Source organism: Eretmochelys imbricata, chromosome 1 (genome assembly GCF_965152235.1).
Source record: "Eretmochelys imbricata isolate rEreImb1 chromosome 1, rEreImb1.hap1, whole genome shotgun sequence".
NCBI classification, from domain to species: Eukaryota; Metazoa; Chordata; order Testudines; family Cheloniidae; genus Eretmochelys; species Eretmochelys imbricata.
In genome coordinates, this window is record NC_135572.1 from 318526873 (window position 1) to 318546488 (window position 19616).

At 41.6% G+C, this 19616-nt stretch overlaps 1 protein-coding gene across 2 annotated transcripts in view; it reads left to right on the forward strand.

Moving 5' to 3' along the window:
• The window catches only part of LOC144259558 (ADP-ribosylation factor-like protein 8B), a 50952-nt gene extending 32019 nt beyond the window's left edge, over positions 1-18933 (forward strand). Inside the window, exons 3-7 of one of the 2 annotated variants that reach the window (XM_077807842.1) lie at positions 5341-5414; positions 12535-12628; positions 15085-15152; positions 17523-17593; positions 18635-18781. In XM_077807842.1, coding sequence (XP_077663968.1) covers positions 5341-5414; positions 12535-12628; positions 15085-15152; positions 17523-17593; positions 18635-18684 — 357 coding nt within the window. In that variant the 3' untranslated portion in view covers positions 18685-18781. Of the gene's footprint in view, positions 1-5340; positions 5415-12534; positions 12629-15084; positions 15153-17522; positions 17594-18634 lie in introns of both variants that reach the window. The other variant, XM_077807843.1, reaches the window with a different exon arrangement.
• The last annotated feature ends 683 nt before the right edge of the window (positions 18934-19616 follow it).

Genomic DNA, 19616 nt, shown 5'->3' on the forward strand with positions numbered 1-19616 from the left:
CTTGATAAGTTTATGGAGGAGATGGTATGATGGGATAACATGATTTTGGTAATTAATTGATCTTTAAATATTCATGGTAAATAGGTCCAATGGGATGTTAGATGGGGTGGGATCTGAGTTACTACAGAAAATTCTTTCCTGGGTATCTGGCTGGTGAATCTTGCCCATATGTTCAGGGTTTAGCTGATGGCCATATTTGGGTCGGGAAGGAATTTTCCTCCAGGGCAGATTGGAAGAGGCCCTGGGGGTTTTTCACCTTCCTTTGTAGTATGGGGCACGGGTCACTTGCTGGAGGATTCTCTGCTCCTTGAAATCTTTAAACCATGATTTGAATACTTCAATAGCTCGGACATAGGTGAGAGGTTTTTCACAGGAGTGGGTGGGGGAGATCCTTGATGATGCGTTGGAGAGGTTTTAGTTGCGGGCTGAAGGTGATGGCTAGTGGCATTCTGTTATTTTCTTTGTTGGGCCTGTCCTGTAGTAGGTAACTTCTGGGTACTCTTCTGGCTCTGTCAGTCTGTTTCTTCACTTCAGCAGGTGGTCATTGTAGTTGTAAGAATGCCTGATAGAGATCTTGTAGGTGTTTGCCTCGTCTGAGGGGTTGGAGCAAATGCGGTTGTATCGTAGAGCTTGGCTGTAGACAATGGATCGTGTCGTGTGATCTGGATGAAAGCTGGAGGCATGTAGGTAGGCATAGCGGTCAGTAGGTTTCCGGTATAGGGTGGTGTTTAAGTGACTGTTGCTTATTTGCACCATAGTGTTCAGGAAGTGGATTTCTTGTGTGGACTGGTCCGGGCTGAGGTTGATGGTGGGATGGAAATTGAAATCATGGTGGAATTCCTCAAGGGTTTTTTTTCCATGGGTCCAGATGATGAAGATGTCATCAGTGTAGCGCAAGTAGAGTAGGAGCATTAGGGGACGAGAGCTGAGGAAGCGTTGTTCTAAGTCAGCCATAAAAATGTTGGCATATTGTGGGGTCATGCGGGTACCCATAGCAGTGCCGCTGATTTGAAGGTATACATTGTCCCCAAATGTGAAATAGTTATGGGTGAGGACAAAGTGACAATGTTCAGCCACCAGGTTTGCTGTGACATTATCGGGGATACTGTTCCTGACGGCTTGTAGTCCATCTTTGTGTGTAATGTTGGTGTAGAGGGCTTCTACATCCATAGTGGCTAGGATGGTGTTTTCAGGAAGATCACCGATGGATTGTAGTTTCCTCAGGAAGTCAATGGTGTTAAAGCTGTCCACAGACATACATAAGAGATTGTAACTGAAGTCACCAGTTTATTGCTTGTATTCTGTCATTTCTGCTATTTTGTTTAATGTTTTATTTTCCTTTCTTTAATAATAATAGCCATGATTAATACTTGTGATTATTTTGCTTAGTCTTGATCACTGTGTCCTCTAAGGTATGTAAAAGAACTCCTATGACTAAGTAGTGGGAGTCACCCCACTGAGTTGGCTTTAAGAGAAACAATAAAAGATGACCTAGCATTTTTTGTTTCTCAGGACTAAAATACCTTTACTATTTTTTAAAATAAAATTACTTGTCATCCAAAAATTTAAAATTACCCTTTTTCTACCCCACATAAGGTAGAAAAAAGAGTCCCATCTGCTCCTGGGGGTTATCAAACCAGTTCCCCTTCCTTCATTGGGAAAATAATCTACTCCAGATACCTTCTGGTACTCGAAAATAGAGGAGGATGGAGACCAATCCTGGATCTCAGAGCTTTGAACACATTCATCCAAAAGCAGAGGTTCAGGACAGTAACACTACCAACAATAATACCATTGTTTGATCCATGGGACTGGTTTGTGGCCCTCCACCTTCAGGATTCATATTTTCACATAGAGGTGCATCCAACTCACAAACCCTTCTTGCAGTTTATTGGCAATGAGTGAGTGCTTCATTTTTGCTTCTCAGCTTGCCCAAAAGAGTCTTTATGAGGGTCTTCTCGGTAGTGGCAGCCTAACTACAATTGGGTATAATGGTCTTCCCCAGTCCAGATGAGTGACTCTTCAATGATTGGTCATTCCTTGAGGTTCAGTCCACAACCAACAAGTCCTATGCCCTTTTCTACTCACTGGTGCTGAGGCTTAGCATGGAGAAATCCACTCTGATACCCATTCAGTACATTGAGTTCATCAGGCCACTGTGGATTCCATGATTGCCAGGGCTTGCTTACCTATGGACAGGTTCATCACTATGTCCAACCTGATCTCCAAGCTCCACTGAGCCCCCAAGCCATAGCGAGTACCTGGCTGCAATTACTGGGTTGTATGGCAACCTGTACATTCGTAACACCTAATGCCAGACTGCATTCCTGATGTCTTCCAGCCTGGTTCAGGACTGTCTACATACTGAACAAATACAACTTGTCCGAGTGGGTGCAAGAGTCCTTACAGAGTTTGTCCCACTCTTGCATCCTACCCCAATAAGGATTATAACCACAGATATAATCCTGTTAGGCTGAGGGACTCACCTCCAGGACCCTATGGCTCAGGGCAGATGGACTTTTCAGGAATCTGCCATACACATCAGTTCATTGTTCATGCAGCCACTTATTACACATAATGGAGGGCAAGTTAGTCAGGATCATGGCAGATAACAGAGTGGCCATGTGTTACATAAACCACCAGGCAATAAAATTGTGGAACTGGTGCATAAATCACCAAGTAGGTATACTGCTGAGATGTCGATCAGGTCTGCAGAACCATAACAAACACATTTTGCTAGGATCACAAATTGGAGCCAAACAATCCAAACCTATTGGAAATATTCTTCACCTGGGGGATTCCTGGAGATAGACCTCTTTGCAAAGTGCCACAAATTTTGCTCAAGGGGAGGACACAGCCACGGTTCCCTAATATAGTGGTCCCCAACCTGTGGGGCACACTCCCTAGGGGGTGCATAGAAATATTAAGGGTATGTGGTGGAACCCAGGTCAGCCCCCAGGGGGGCAGGAAGGGAGTACCACCCATCCATGGCCTTGGTTCCTGGCCCCAGCCTTGGTTCCACTCCTGGATGTGGCCCCAGCCCCGGCTCCCGGCTCCCAACCACGATTTGGGGGAGGGGGAGTGGACCACTGCTCTAGTGGAGATGTTTTCCTCATCTCTTTGCCACAAATTTTGCTCTATGCTTGTCCCCCCACACTGTTGTTTCTTCAAGTCTTGAACAAGATAAAACAAGAAATTTGAGATCATCTTCGTAGCACCAGCTTGGTCAAGGTAGATACGGTTTTCAGACCTGATTCATCTGTCATTATGGCCACCACTTCTTGGACTTCTGACAGCAGACCTAACGACTCCGGGATCAGGGAGACTGAGCCACCACAATCTCCCCATACTACATCTTGAGGCCTGTCTCCTGGAGGTTCTTGGGCATAGAAATGGATTGATCTTTCAAAATATGGAACGTACTGTTGAATAGTAGGAAACTGTCCATGAGAGAGACTTACATGCAAAAATGGAAGCAGTTCCACTCCTGGACAAACCAGCAGGCATTGTCTCCTTCCAAGTCACGTCTCAGTCACATATTTGACTACCTGCTGAGTTTAAAAACCTCAGGTTTGTCACTCAGCTCCATCAAAGTCCACCTAGCAGCTATTATAGCTTTTCACCTATCTGTTGATGAGGTTTCAGTGTTTGTGTATCCCATGTCTAGGTTCATTAAGGGCTTCACCAACTTCTTCCCACACATCAGAGACCCTGTGGTGCCTTGGAACCTTAATCTCATTCTCAGTGTCTTAAGGAGACCATGCTAAAATCCATAAAGACATTCACTCCTCTATTTCTCTTTCAAAATCTCCTTGCTCATAAGAGAGTAGTGGATTAGGAGCCCTTGTGGAGGATCCATCCTATGTGGTATTTTACCAGGACAAAGTGCCTATGCCCCTATCCTCATTTCCTGGCAAAGATCTCCTCTGGCTTCCATATTAACCAAGACATTCAATTGTAAGTCTTCTACTCTAAACCTCACAACTCTAGGGAAGAAGTTAGTCTTCACGCTTTGGAGCTCTCATGGTCTACCTACAAAGAAATATGCCCTTTAAGGCTTCTCTTAAGCTTTTTTTCTCTTTCATGGACACAATGAAGGCAACCCCTGTTTCCACCCAAAGACTATCAAAATGGATCTCAGTTTGCATAATGTCATGCTAAAAAATCTCTGGCATGTGATGCCCCTTCTAGGATGGCTGCCCATTCACCAGGGTGCAGCCCACCTCTGTCGCCCTGTTTAAGAACACTCCCATCGCAGATTATGATAAAGCTGCCACCTTGGCATCCATTCACATCTTTTTGCAGCACTACACTATTGTGTATGCTTCCAGGGCAGATGCAGTCTTTCAAATGGCTGTTCTTCAATCTGTACTAAATTGAACTCCTCAGCACCTGTCCCCATAGTTTGGACACTGCTTGAGAATCACCTGAAGTGGAGTACCCATAGGGACAACTACTCAAAGGAGAAGGAGAGGTTACTTACTTGTACAGTAACTGGAGTTCTTTGAGCTGTTTTGTCCCTATGGATGCTCCACTACCCACCCTCCTTCCAGTCTGCTTCAGAGTCCTTGCTTCTGGCAGGATTTCATCTTGGAGAAGGGATTCAAGTGTCATCGGGTCTGCTGTCCCCGCTATACCCTCAGATTGGGACATGAGACTGTACAGGGGATGGACCACTCAGACAATGCTACCAAAATCTATGATCAGAGGTTCATGGGCGTACACACCTGACACTGAGCACCCATAATGACAAAACATCTCAAAGAACTCCAGTAGCATTTGCTTCCGTTGAAGTCAGTGGGGCTACTCACATGCTTACGGTTAAGCATGTGCATAAGTGTTCGCAGGATTGTGGCCTGAGTGATTATTTTCAACCTATTAAACTCTTTTAAGTAGAATGTATGTATATTTGAGCTTTTCTTTTCATGTGGTGAACTGATTAGTCATATGTCTCATCACTGAGTGGTTCTCCAACTTTGCAATTGACTATCATTTTCTTTCTTCTTCTGATTGTCTTGACCTCATATCTTTAAAAGCCTCGTCAGCGATCAAATGTGAAAGCTATTGAGATAATAGAGGTAGCCAGATTAGTCCATCATTACACTGGCTCATTCTTTTCCCCACCCAGCTTTTTACTTTCTGTCCTTCATGTCATTGGAGGGCTAATGCATCCTTTCTTCCAGTCTCCTTACCCTCACACATAACGTTGTTAATGTGATTGAACAACTTCATCTTTATAGACATTAAAATTTAACTTAAGACTTCTGTTCTAATTTCTAAATCTCTGTTCATGCTAACGGTATATTCAGAATAACATCGGAAGCCTTTTTTCCCCTCCAGGTATGGGACATTGGGGGACAGCCAAGGTTTCGAAGCATGTGGGAGCGCTATTGCAGAGGAGTCAATGCAGTTGTGTAAGCTTCTTCATGTATCTCTTTACAAATCAATGATTTAAATATTTTTTGTAATATTGCCAATTTCCACTTTCAGTCCCCTCCACCTACAGATATTTCTCAGTCATTTACCTCTTTTGTGTGACTGCCTGCTTTCCATCATGGTTATATGTTGAATTTAACTTGGTAGACAGTGCTTTAAACCTTAAAACAAAAAAAGCTTTAAAACATGGAGTAGCTTTTTTCAACATTTAGTCTCTGGCCCCAAAAATAGATGAATTAACCATACTTGTGGATACGATTATGTTACAGAGGTCACTACTGTCATTGAATCGGTGAATTTTGCCATTTGTTTCAGTTTGACGCTGCGAGAATGCCTTAAAATGCACCATTCCATCCCTGTAAAACTGTTCAATTTTTTTACTTGTAAGAACTAGAAGTATATGGAAAAAAAACCAAAATAAATTTACTAACATTTGTTTGACTGTAAACAAAGTGAGTGGTGGTGAATGCAGTCTTCCAGCAACAGTAACTAAGAACGTTACATCATGTGGCCTTCATTAAATTTCACAAGTAAGAGTCATGCATCTTGTAAAGGAAGAGCTTATAGCGATTAATTTGAAATTAGACTAGGAGAACAACAGCAAACAACAAAAAAAAAAATTAGCAAAGTAGCAAAATTAAGCGCTAAGCAGTAACCAGAGCAGTACATTCCGTGAAAGTGGAGGAAAGTTATTTTGTATGTCATGCAATGTACCTGTTGATTTTATGAGAAAGGCTGGCTGTGATAAGTATAAAGAAAAGGAGTACTTGTGGCACCTTAGAGATGAACCAATTTATTTGAGCATAAGCTTTCGTGAGCTACAGCTCACTTCATCGGATGCATACTGTGGAAAGTACAGAAGATCTTTTTATACACACAAACCATGAAAAAATGGATGTTTACCACTATAAAAGGTTTTCTCTCCCCCCACCCCGCTCTCCTGCTGATAATAGCTTATCAAAAGTGATCACTCTCCTTACAATGTGTATGATAATCAAGGTGGGCCATCTCCAGCACAAATCCAGGGTTTAACAAGAACGTCTTGGGGGGGGCGGGGTAGGTAAACACAAGGGGAAATAGGTTACCTTGCATAAGGACTTAGCCACTCCCAGTCTCTATTCAAGCCTAAGTTAATTGTATCCAATTTGCAAATGAATTCCAATTCAACAGTCTCTCGCTGGAGTCTGGTTTTGAAGTTTTTCTGTTGTAATGTCGCAACTTTCATGTCTGTAATCGTGTGACCAGAGAGATTGAAGTGTTCTCGGATTGGTTTATGAATGTTATAATTCTTGACATCTGATTTGTGTCCATTTATTCTTTTACGTAGAGACTGTCCAGTTTGACCAATGTACATGGCAGAGGGGCATTGCTGGCACATGATGGCATATATCACATTGGTGAATGTGCAGGTGAACGAGCCTCTGATAGTGTGGCTGATGTGATTAGTGGTTTCCGGTATAGGGTGGTGTTTATGTGACCATCGTTTATTAGCACTGTAGTGTCCAGGAAGTGGATCTCTTGTGTGGACTGGACCAGGCTGAGGTTGATGGTGGGATGGAAATTGTTGAAATCGTGGTGGAATTCCTCAAGTGCTTCTTTTCCATGGGTCCAGATGATGAAGATGTCATCAATATAGCGCAAGTAGGGTAGGGGCGTTAGGGGACGTGAGCTGAGGAAGCGTTGTTCTAAGTCAGCCATACAAATGTTGGCATACTGTGGGGCCATGCGGGTACCCATAGCAGTGCCGCTGATTTGAAGGTATACATTGTCCCCAAATGTAAAATAGTTATGGGTAAGGACAAAGTCACAAAGTTCAGCCACCAGGTTAGCCGTGACATTATCAGGGATAGTGTTCTTGACGGCTCGTAGTCCATCTTTGTGTGGAATGTTGGTGTAGAGGGCTTCTACATCCATAGTGGCCAGGATGGTGTTATCAGAAAGATCACCGATGGATTGTAGTTTCCTCAGGAAGTCAGTGGTGTCTCGAAGGTAGCTCGGAGTGCTGGTAGCGTAGGGCCTGAGGAGGGAGTCTACATAGCCAGACAATCCTGCTGTCAGGGTGCCAATGCCTGAGATGATGGGGCACCTAGGATTTCCAGGTTTATGGATCTTGGGTAGTAGATAGAATATCCCAGGTTGGAGTTCCAGGGGTGTGTCTGTGCGGATTTGATCTTGTGCTTTTTCAGGGAGTTTCTTGAGCAAATGTTGTAGTTTCTTTTGGTAACTTTCAGTGGGACCAGAGGGTAATGGCCTGTAGAAAGTGGTGTTGGAGAGCTGCCGAGCAGCCTCTTGTTCATATTCCTACCTATTCATGATGTCAACAGCACCTCCTTTGTCAGCCTTTTTGATTATGATGTCAGAGTTGTTTCTGAGGCTGTGGATGGCATTGTGTTCTGCACGACTGAGGTTGTGGGGCAAGTGATGCTGATTTTCCACAATTTCAGCTCGTGCAAGTCGGCGGAAGCACTCTATGTAGAAGTCCAGTCTGCTGTCTCAACCTTCAGGAGGAGTCCACCTAGAATCCTTCTTTTTGTAGTGTTGGTAGGGAGGTCTCTGTGGATTAGTATGTTGTTCAGAGTTGTGTTGGAAATGTTCCTTGAGTCGGAGATGTCGAAAATAGGATTCTAGGTCACCACAGAACTGTATCATGTTCGTGGGGATGGGGGGGCAGAAGGAGAGGCCCCGATATAGGACAGCTGCTTCAGCTGAGCTAAGAGTATAGTTGGATAGGTTAACAATATTGCTGGGTGGGTTGAGGGAACCATTGCTGTGGCCCCTTGTGGCATGTAGTAGTTTAGAAAGTTTAGTGTCCTTTTTCTTTTGTAGAGAAGCAAAGTGTGTGTTGTAAATTGGGGACAATGTATACCTTCAAATCAGCGGCACTGCTGTGGGTACCCGCATGGCCCCACAGTATGCCAACATTTGTATGGCTGACTTAGAACAACGCTTCCTCAGCTCTCGTCCCCTAACGCCTCTACTCTACTTGCGCTATATTGATGACTTCTTCATCATCTGGACCCATGGAAAAGAAGCACTTGAGGAATTCCACCACGATTTCAACAATTTCCATCCCACCATCAACCTCAGCCTGGTCCAGTCCACACAAGAGATCCACTTCCTGGACACTACAGTGCTAATAAACGATGGTCACATAAACACCACCCTATACCGGAAACCTACTGACCGTTATTCCTATCTACATGCCTCCAGCTTTCACCCTGACCACACCACACGATCCATTGTCTACAGCCAAGCTCTGCGATACAACCGCATTTGCTCCAACCCCTCAGACAGAGACAAACACCTACAAGATCTCTATCAAGCATTCTTACAACTACAATACCCACCTGCGGAAGTGAAGAAACAGATGATAGAGCCAGAAGAGTTCCCAGAAGTCACCTACTACAGGACAAGCCTAACAAAGAAAATAACAGAATGCCCCTAGCCGTCACCTTCAGCCTCCAACTAAAACCCCTCCAACGCATTATTAAGGACCTACAACCTATCCTGAAGGATGACCCAACACTCTCACAAATCTTGGGAGACAGGCCAGTCCTTGCCTACAGACAGCCCCCCAACCTGAAGCGAATACTCACCAGCAACCACATACCACACAACAGAACCACTAACCCAGGAACCTATCCTTGCAACAAAGCCCGTTGCCAACTGTGCCCACATATCTATTCAGGGGACACCATCACAGGGCCTAATCACATCAACCACACTATCAGAGGCTCGTTCACCTGCACATCCACCAATGTGATATATGCCATCATGTGCCAGCAATGCCCCTCTGCCATGTACATTGGTCAAACTGGACAGTCTCTACGTAAAAGAATAAATGGACAGAAATCAGATGTCAAGAATTATAACATTCATAAACCAGTCCGAGAACACTTCAATCTCTCTGGTCACACGATTACAGTCATGAAAGTTGTGATATTACAACAGAAAAACTTCAAAACCAGACTCCAGCGAGAGACTGTTGAATTGGAATTCATTTGCAAATTGGATACAATTAACTTAGGCTTGAATAGAGACTGGGAGTGACTAAGTCCTTACGCAAGGTAACCTATTTCCCCTTGTTTTTTCCTACCCTCCCCCCCCTTCCCCCCCCTCCCCCCGACGTTCTTGTTAAACCCTGGATTTGTGCTGGAAATGGCTCACCTTGGTTATCATACACATTGTAAGGAGAGTGATCACTTTAGATAAGCTATTACCAGCAGGAGAGTGGGGTGGGGGGAGAGAAAACCTTTTGTAGTGGTAAACACCCATTTTTTCATGGTTTGTGTGTATAAAAAGATCTTCTGTACTTTCCACAGTATGCATCCGATGAAGTGAGCTGTAGCTCACGAAAGCTTATGCTCAAATAAATTGGTTCATCTCTAAGGTGCCACAAGTACTCCTTTTCTTTTTACGAATACAGACTAACACGGCTGTTACTCTGAAACCTGTGATAAGTATATTGGAAGTGCAACTCATAAGCGCAAATGAGAGGCATTACAAATGGATGAAGATAGAAATTTTTAAAAAAAGCAGAAAGCTGTTTAATATCAAGACCGAAGAGCAGCTTTACAGGAGAAATGTAGTGTTCAAGTTAACAGAAGTCTTCTCTGCTGCAAATATTCCCCTGAATACCCTCGACAATCCAAAACTGTGAGAAGGTTTTTAGAGAGCAAGGTAGGTGTTATACCAAGTGCAGATCAACTTAGAAAGTTTTACCTCCCCAAAATGTTTGACTGACATTTTGAAGAATTTAAAAGAAAAGTTGCAGTCCTGTGAATGAATTAGCATTGTGGCAGATGAAACTACCAATGCTGAAGAAAGATGCGTGCGTAACATTCTTGCCGTCCCATTCCCGCAAGCAGTGATAATGCAGGTGAACGCAAGCTGGGTGTTTTTTTGTTACACTGTGAAGTTTTGGAAGTAGTTGATTTAAAAACAGTCAGCAAAGCAATACGGGAAATTGTTGAAAAATCCACAATACCGTTTGATTCCATCACTGAGTTTGTGACCGATAATGCCACCTACATGGGAAAAGCTTGGTATTGAGGTTTGAAACCTTTGTTTTTAAATGCTGTATCTCTTACATGCATGGCACATTTGCTTAACCTTCTGGGCAATCTGAGGAGGAAGATACTATTGAAAGTAAATGAATTAGTTGTGGCTGTGAAACATGCTTTCACTGCCTGCCCTGCCAGAAAAGCCCAGTTCTGCATGTTTCTAATGGAAATGGCACAAAGTCCTTCCATCTTACCAACCGCCATAATAACCATATGGAACAGCTGGTTCAATGCAGCCCTTTATCACATTGGACACACTGAGGATTATGTTTCATATTTTTTACAGAGGAGAATGGTTATAGCAGTAGTTCAAGTTTTCAAGAGATCGTTATCTTTGCCAATCCGCAGCATTTATTGAAGAACTCCAGGCTCTAAAAGAGTTTGCACCCCAAATCATGAACATGCTTACAGCTTATGAAGAGCTCACAGTTCTTGCTCATGAAGTCAAAAATTAAGTGTGTGACCCTGCATTGTGGGTAGAGAGCTGCTCTGAATCTTGCCAACACCCAGCAGCAAAACCAGCACTCTTGGAAAGCTCAAACAACAACAACAAAAAAGGTGTCATACATGGACACTGACTCAACCTCCCACTGTCACCCATCTGCTGCCGCTTTCTTCGGGCATGCCGTGTATTTGAGCCAAATCAAGCAAAACACCTTGAGGTTTGTGAAAGCACAGAATTTGAAAATATACCATTGTTTGAAGACAAAATTGCTGCACTTAGAAGATTGGGCTTGCTGTGGAGCAGTTCAGGAATTGAGGAAAGAGCATGTTTTCCAGTTCTAAAGAAGTATGATGGCCAGATTCCCAGCTCTGTCAGCAGTTGCCCTGCGATACTTAGCATTACCAGTCAACGATGTTGATGCCAAATGCTCCTTATCCTATTAAAAATGTGCTTGGTGTCAATAGACACCACATAAAAAATAACTTCTTATACCAAAATTGCAACAGTTTGTACAAGGGACTTAACAAAAATAACTGATTCTTTTTAGTAATATAGCTTTTCATTATTTTTGTTTGAAAATTGATTGCACACAATGCATATATAATTTCAAAATAGTTTACTTTGACAAGGAAATGAAAATTATTGCGTTAACATTACACTGTAATACTTTGTTAAATTGTTAGGCAATTTTTGTTGCCATGCCCATACTCTGATTTTGTACATTTTTACCATAATTGTTCCGTGAACGTTGCCTAATTTTACTGTGACAAAATCATATCCATAGTCGTACTAAAATTCAACAAGAAAAATCTACTTGGTCACTAACACTATCTTTTGTGTAAAAGTGGGATCATTTTCTTAACCCAGTCATTCTTGGTCATATGCAGTGAGTTAAACCGATGGCCAGATTTTGGAGGTTGGGAGAAAATTTCTCTCAAATGGTCTATTGGAAATAACATTGGAACATTAGAAGGATATACACTTGTAGAATTTAGGAACCTGATCCAGATCCCATTGATGTTAGTGAAAAGACCAGGCCCAAAAATCAGGCCCTAGATGAAGATCTATTAAATTATCCAGTCAGTCCCCTCGCTTATGCAAGATTATTCCCTACACTTCAATTATTCCTGGAGATTTTGATTCTCACATACGTATTTGCCGGGTGCACATGCTTCACGTCCGTTTGCCCGATATAGTTTAGTAGGTGGTGGTTCCTTATGCTTGGAGTGTAATACTGCCCATCTCCTGCCAACTGAGAAGGTTACTCCAAAAAAAATCTTTTTTTAAACTATGTTTGGATCTGACAAGTCATTAAGTAAAAGGACGTGGCACACGTATATGGTATATTTTGCACATCCAGCATCCTTTGTATTGCAATCAATTACATTTTCCAGAAATTTCTGTCTTCCCACAACCTGTATTTAATTTTCTTTTTTTTCTTTATTCCCAATGAAATAGGAAAAATTGATATTTCAAAAATCATCTGCTCAGTGGGGGAGGAGTGGGTACATTGGACACATTTCAGATATTTTTAATAAAGTTTTCTATGTGTAATGGATAAAAGTACAAGTGACAATTTTCCCATTTTAGTTACATGGTGGATGCAGCAGATTTAGAAAAAGTAGAAGCTTCGAAAAATGAACTACACAGCTTAATAGACAAGCCACAGTTGCATGGAATTCCAGTAAGTGTTTTTGAGTTTTTGTATTTATGTAATTGGTCTGCTATGGTGTCATTGATATTCAGACATGAATAAATGGATTTATTTACTTACTTAATTGTTCACATGTGAATTTAGACTTTATAGCTTGAGTCTGGGATTTTCAAAGAAACCTAAGGGCACCCGACTCCCAGTGAACTCCATTCCCTGAAACCTTTGAAAATCCCAGCCCAAATGTGATGCAGGTTGGCTACACAACACTAGAACTGGTTGGACATTTTTTTCACTGAAGTGGTTTTTTGATGAAGAATGCCATTTTTGTCAAAACTGAAAAGTTGCATAAAACACATCCATTTCAATAGAATTTTGTTTAGAAAAAACAGAAGTGAAGCTTTTTAATAATGTTGAAATGTAGTGTTTTGACATTTTCAGAATGAACTATTTTGATTTTGTTTCAAAATTACTTTTTTTTTATATTAAATTATTTTTTTTTAAAAAAAAGGTCAAAATCTGAATGAAATGCTTTGATCGACCTGAACTATTTTTTGTCAGACTTTTATTTTCCAATACATTTAGAAATGTTGTGGCTTTATTCCTTTTCAGAATGGAAAAAACCTCAAAATCGCAGAATTTCCCACAAAACATAAAATCCAGTTCTGTTTTTGTGAGAATTTGTGACAGTTTTCCACAGAGCTCTGGTTATTATCACATGGTATCACTGCTACAGTGTGTGTTTGTACATCTTCTGGTGTGAGGGTCAATAAAAATTTGGAGGTGGATTGAACCTATCAAATTAATTGCACATAGGGCATTATCAGTTGGTAATACTTTTCAGTCAGTACCAGTGTGGGCCAGATTTGAACTGGTGACCCAGAGATATTAGTAGCAATATCTTAAGATGTATGAGACTTGTCTTTGTAGAGGCTGGTTAGCAGAACTCAAGCATGAAGTAGTCTTCTGCTTCTACAGGTCAAGGAAGATGTTGGCTGCAAAGTAAAAACATGTAAATATAAAAAAGAATGCAAAAATTAATCTGTCCTCAAGCAGGATCTTGACTTTTGGCAAAGAATAATGTGAGCTTGAAGCACCATTAAGTAACTGAGGAGGTGGGACTGAATGTTTTGTTAAAAATAATTTGCAATTTTATAATAGGTTATCCTCAGCCTTACATCATTCTTCTGTCTGAATACTGATATCAGCAAAAGAGGACATGGGGCCCATCCACAGAGATGATGTTTTGGGAAGGAAAATAGATTGTTCTCTGACCCAGGACAAAGAGTATTAGGAACGTAGGGCTATTGCTTGTCCCCTGCGTATTTTCTATGGGCAGCTACTTCCAGTTCTGTCCAGTCATTGACCTAGGAAAATGCTAGCTAAAAAGAGCTGGATGAGAAGGAGTAGACAGTAAACTGACATCCAGATAATTGCAGTAAGATGAGATTTGCAGAATGAATCCAGGCAAAATTTCTGATCCCACCCACTATTGCAACAGAAAGATTTGAGACCCCCCTCTGTAACCTCACTGCATATTATTGGACCAGTCAACTAGGGAAGAGAAAATAGAACTGCAGCCAGGATTTACAAGGACAGGGACAAAAAAGTAGGGAGCTCCTATTTCAGTTTTTCGTCAGATTTCCCCATACTGTTGTGCTCCTTACCTACTGAGCATGAGGAGATTGAAAGGGATCTGAGATTTTTAGCAGTGCATAATGAAGTTCCTTTCCTTTTGTGTGCTGTTATATCACAGTCTGTGGGTCCACCAAAATTTTCAGGTTGCAATAGTATGTCGTTTTTACTTATTAGTGTGTTGCAAGTAACTAGTATTGAACTATTCTTTATTTACTGCAGTTATTCCTTGGCATAATAGTAAGATAGTGTTATTAACCCAAGGATGACAATGAATGAATTTTAATGTGTTATTTCATTTTAATCTGGACTTTTACTTGCAGTTGTGACATACATTAAAACAGTAATGTGACCATGATTTTAAAACCCCTCCCTCTCTTATTTTGTCTTCCATTAAAATATACAGGAAGTTTATCCAGTGTTAAGTTATACATGGTGCACTTTGTATTCTTTATGCAGTTCTGTGAGCACAAGCATCTATTTTATTTTATTTTTTCTTACATCTCTTACCTAGTTCTAAATGGAGGCTCCTATGACTGCTTCTGCATGGAAGGGATACGGGGTGGGGGAGGGAATATGGCACTGGCTGCTTTTTGTGTGCCTAACTTGAAGCACCTTAAAGGGTTGTAATTTTCAGCCTGTGAATGCTCAACCCTTTGTGAAAATCGGGCCCTTTTAAGGTGTGTTCCATGTGGAACACAAATATCACTAGTCACTTTTGAGAATGTAGGCCATCTTGTCTTAAATATTTAGGTGTTAAAGGTAATAGAATGAAATTATGATACTAAATAGTTAATAAAATAAAAAGAAATTACATGAAATTTACATTAATTTGAATGTGAATTATTTCACAGGTGCTAGTCCTTGGAAATAAAAGAGACCTTCCTGGTGCACTGGATGAAAAACAGCTAATTGAGAAATTGTAAGTAGCTGGCCTATCTAAATAGTTGGGGCATTCTGAAACACTGTTGTGTAAAGGCAAAATCATTGGAAGCGTGCTACAGTGACAGATTCTATTTTACATTCTCAGATGCTCCACTTTTAGCTGCACTGGCATCTAAAATAGCAATGGTTGATGACTGAGGAAACCACTATTGAATCTTTCCTTCTGATAGTTTCAGTTGTATAAAGTTGTTTCAGATATGTTTTTTTTCCTCATCACTGAAGATGCAACTAATGTAAAGAGTTTTGTTCCTTCTTACGCTATCCAGGATGCATTGTAATGGCAGTTTTATGCTTGACTGTTGTTAGAAGAGAGTCATTTGAAACTATTGTCTGTAAACTTAAGCAACTCAATATTTTTGGCATACAACCAAAGCACATAGTTTTTGATTACTGAAACTTGCTTAAATTATTACAGTGGATAAGGGAAATCTACTTTTGTACAAAGAAGTCTAATACATAGGGACCTAAACAAATTCCTGGCCATGAAAAATGGGTCATGGACCATGAAATCAGATCTCCCCAGTGAAATCTAGCTATTGGAAGGAAGGGGGAGGGAGCAGGGCTCAGGACACCTAGCATGCACCGGACTCCAGCTGCTAGTCCCAACGGGGCTGGGGAGGGACAGGACTTTCTCTTCCTCTGCAGGGACTGCTTCCAGTGGGAGATCAGATCCACCTCTGGGTACCTCCCACAGCTGCAGGAAAATCCGCAGCAAGGTGGGTCTGATCAGTGATGAGCTGCCAAAAGCTGAAGAACCGGTTCCTTCAGTCGCTCTGGGTCTTCGGCAGCACTTCGGCAGCAGGCCCTTCAGTCGCTCCGGGTCTTCGGTGGCACTGAAGGACCCATTGCAGAAGGCCAGGAGCAAGTGAAAGACCCGCCACCAAAGTGCCGCCGAAGACCTGGAGCACCTCTGGGTGAGTAAAAACTAAAAAGGGATTCTCAGGGGAGCCTCCCCAGCCGAGAGCTCAGGTGGGCTGTACAGGACAGTCCTGTGGTGCGGATGTGGCCCGCGGGCCGGAGTTTGCCCACCCCTTTAACAACCGGTTCTAAACCGGCTTCAAAATTTAACAACCGATTCACGTGACTCCAGCTCGCCGCTGGGTCTGATCTTCCCCCCTCCCCTCCGAGAGCAGCCATGCAAGGAAAGAGGAAGTCCCTTCCCTCCCCAGCCCCACCAGGACTAGCAGCTGGGAGCCCCTGTCTGGGATGCTCACAGCAACATGGGGGAGATCAGACCCATCTCCAGAAACCTACCCTAGCTGCAGGAAGCTCCATGGCTGCTGCCTTCTGAGCCCAACGGGTGGCAGAGAAGTGAGGGTGGCAGTCCTGCAAGCCCTTTTTGGGTCGGAATCCCCATGGTTACAACACTGTGAAATTTCAGATGTAAACATCTGAAACCATGAAAATGACTAATTTTAAAATCCAATGACCATGAAATTGACCAGAATGGACCTTGAATTTGGTAGGGCCCTGCCAATACAGCAGTAATTTTGCTTAAATAAGTTTGTGCATCAAACCACTTTTTCATTTGTGGGATGCAATCCCTTTTGAAAAAGAATTCAGAGAGGAAGGATGGTCCAGTGGTTAGGGCACTAAGATGGGACTCGGGGGACCAGAGTTCAATTCACTGCTCTACCAAAGACTTCCTTTGTGACCTTGGACAAGTCACTTAACCTCTCTGTGCCTTAGTTTCACATCTGTAAAATGGGGATAATGGCAGTTCCCTACCTCACAGGGGTGTTGTGAGGATAAATACATTATAGACTGTGAGACACTCAGACACTAAATAGTGGGGGACATATAAGTACCTAAAAAAGACTAAAAATATTATTTAAAATACAGATATTTTTTTCCCCACAGGCAGCATCCACATTTATACAGGAATCTTAGATCCTTAGTTCTTAACCTAGTAAACTTCGCATGGTGTTGTGAACCTCCGAAAGAATGCTGTTGAGCTCCTTTGAATACTATTGTTGCAAAATGTTGTAAACTCATAAAAACGTTGGTTTCTGATACAAAAGGGTGAAAGTTTACCTTTTAAGACAAGGCACTGTTTCCTAGTTACTACTAAGAAATATTGTCTCAGACATATGGATGCCTACTCTTTTCCATCTTTCTCTATTAAACCTGGCTTAATCAGAAAGGCTTTGAAGCCCTTAAAACATTTAACACTTTAAAAAATGCACTTATTGTAAGCAATAGTGGAGTTTTAAAGTTGCATGTCAGAGGTTAGAGTTTGGCCCTTTGAATACAAATTTGCAAACTTAACTTAGTGGATTGTGTGGAAAATGCTTGGGTTTGGTTTTGTGGAATAATAAAACTACTTAATGGAATTTCCTTTCTATAGAAACCTTTCAGCTATTCAAGACCGAGAAATCTGCTGCTATTCTATTTCCTGTAAAGAAAAGGATAACATAGGTAAGCATGTTATTTTGACAATACTTTCTGTGCACTACTTACATTATGATTGAGATTTTAATGGGGAGTGAGCATCCAACTCCCTTAGGCAGCTTTATAGCTGGAGACGTTTTGACCCAAGCCTGCTATTAAAGGAACCCTTCAAAACAGTCTAGAAATTTTAGGAAGCAAATAGACTAGTCAGACAGACATTTAGTTCTGCAGAAGATCATTAAATTAGTTTAACTGAAGCCTTGAAGATGCATCTTAAACATAAACTAAATATATTATACAACTTGTGGTACTTGCAGACTGTTATTTCTTGGATAGAAAGATACCAGTATGTTATCTAATTTAATAAACTTCTGATGGATAACTGGTCTTGTAGGCAGCCGTCAAGTAGATGTTACTCCTAGGGGCTGCTGCAGACTTTTAAGCTTTAAGTCCTCTGTACTGGAACGTCTTTGAGTTCAAATACATCCCAACTAAGCGCTAAGGAGTTCACTATTTCCCAGACCACTTATTTAAATATTGGATGTTTTTCCATTCTTTAGCAAAATAGTGCCAGACCCTCAGCTGGTATAAATCAGTGGAGCCCCATGGACCCAATGGAATTATATCGATTTACATCCGCTAAGGATCTGCTTGACTCTTCTATCCTACACAAAGCTGGAGAAGAGCAGGGCAAGGAGAAGTAATCCCTTGTCTTCGGCAGAGCAATAGAAATCATTACCATGCCCTAACCCAGTACTCCCTGCCCCTGCTCCCCTCCTCCCATGGAGCCTGATAAACAAATAGGGAAAACTGGGAACTCTCATCTTGAGCATATCACAGCGGGGGATGGGTCACGTGTAAAGTGCCCAAGACTGTAAGCTACCTGTGAAGGTCTTGGCCTTGAAACATACCCCAACAACACCCCAAAAGCTTGATGACAATTTTCTTCTCACTCTTTTGAAATGGATATAAAGTCAAATGTGAGGCTTCTGTTTTTTTTTATTGTAACGGCCTTCTAGCATTCTCATGTCCCTTCATAGATTATTTGTTTTTTATCTGTCCTTGCAGACATAACATTACAGTGGCTTATTCAGCACTCCAAATCAAGGCATTGTTGAAGAAAACTTTTGCTGAAGATAACTTTTCTTTCCAAATCTCACTGGTCCCCACCTGCTATACACTATTGAAAAGATAAGGAATGAAACTAAATACTACTAGGACTCACTTTCACTAGATTTGTTAACAAATGTAAAATTTCAGTCAATTACGGCCTTTAAAAAACAAACATACAGACATCCAGAATGTCTGTATGTCTGTCTGTCTGTCCTAAAAGCCTTAATATAAAACTGAAAAAAATGAATACTTTTTCTGAGCTGGAATGTTTTGAGTTTATGCATGTGAATTGTCAACTGTTCAGTAATTTTTTTAAATATGAAGCTGAATAAACTGCACAATAGAAACTGGTGTGTCTTATTGTAAGGCGTATTGCAGAGATGATAAACATATGCGCACAGTATTTATGGTTATGTTGCTATTAATATCTATTTTCAATTGCCAATACTGAGTTAGTTAGTTCTTGAATATTGAAATCTTCCTTTTTTTAAAAAAAAGAACGTATCAATCAAAATGTTGTTTAAATGGCCAGATGTGGAAAAGAGCTGTTTAAGAATTTGCACATTTATAATCGGGTACCATAGTCTCCTCATAGGCATAAATGACTCATATTCATTTGTCTGTTTTATGTAAAAAAAAAATCCCTTTCTCCACATTGTGGCAAATCCCACTCCACACTCTAGTAGCTGACATTGAGTGTGTGACTGCAGTGAAAGTGATGTGATGTCCCACCACGTGGGTGAAACAGGATGCCTGGCTTCATGCAGGGAGATAGATGTATTAGATCCCTACAACAGCTGCCCATCAGCACCGACATATAGAGGAGTAGGCCAGAGCGCATGGATCTATGACTGCACAGACTGACTAGCCATCCTACCCTTCACACCCTGCGATCGATTGGCCATTTTCTCCCTGAGGCTGCAGCAGCACTCCAAGT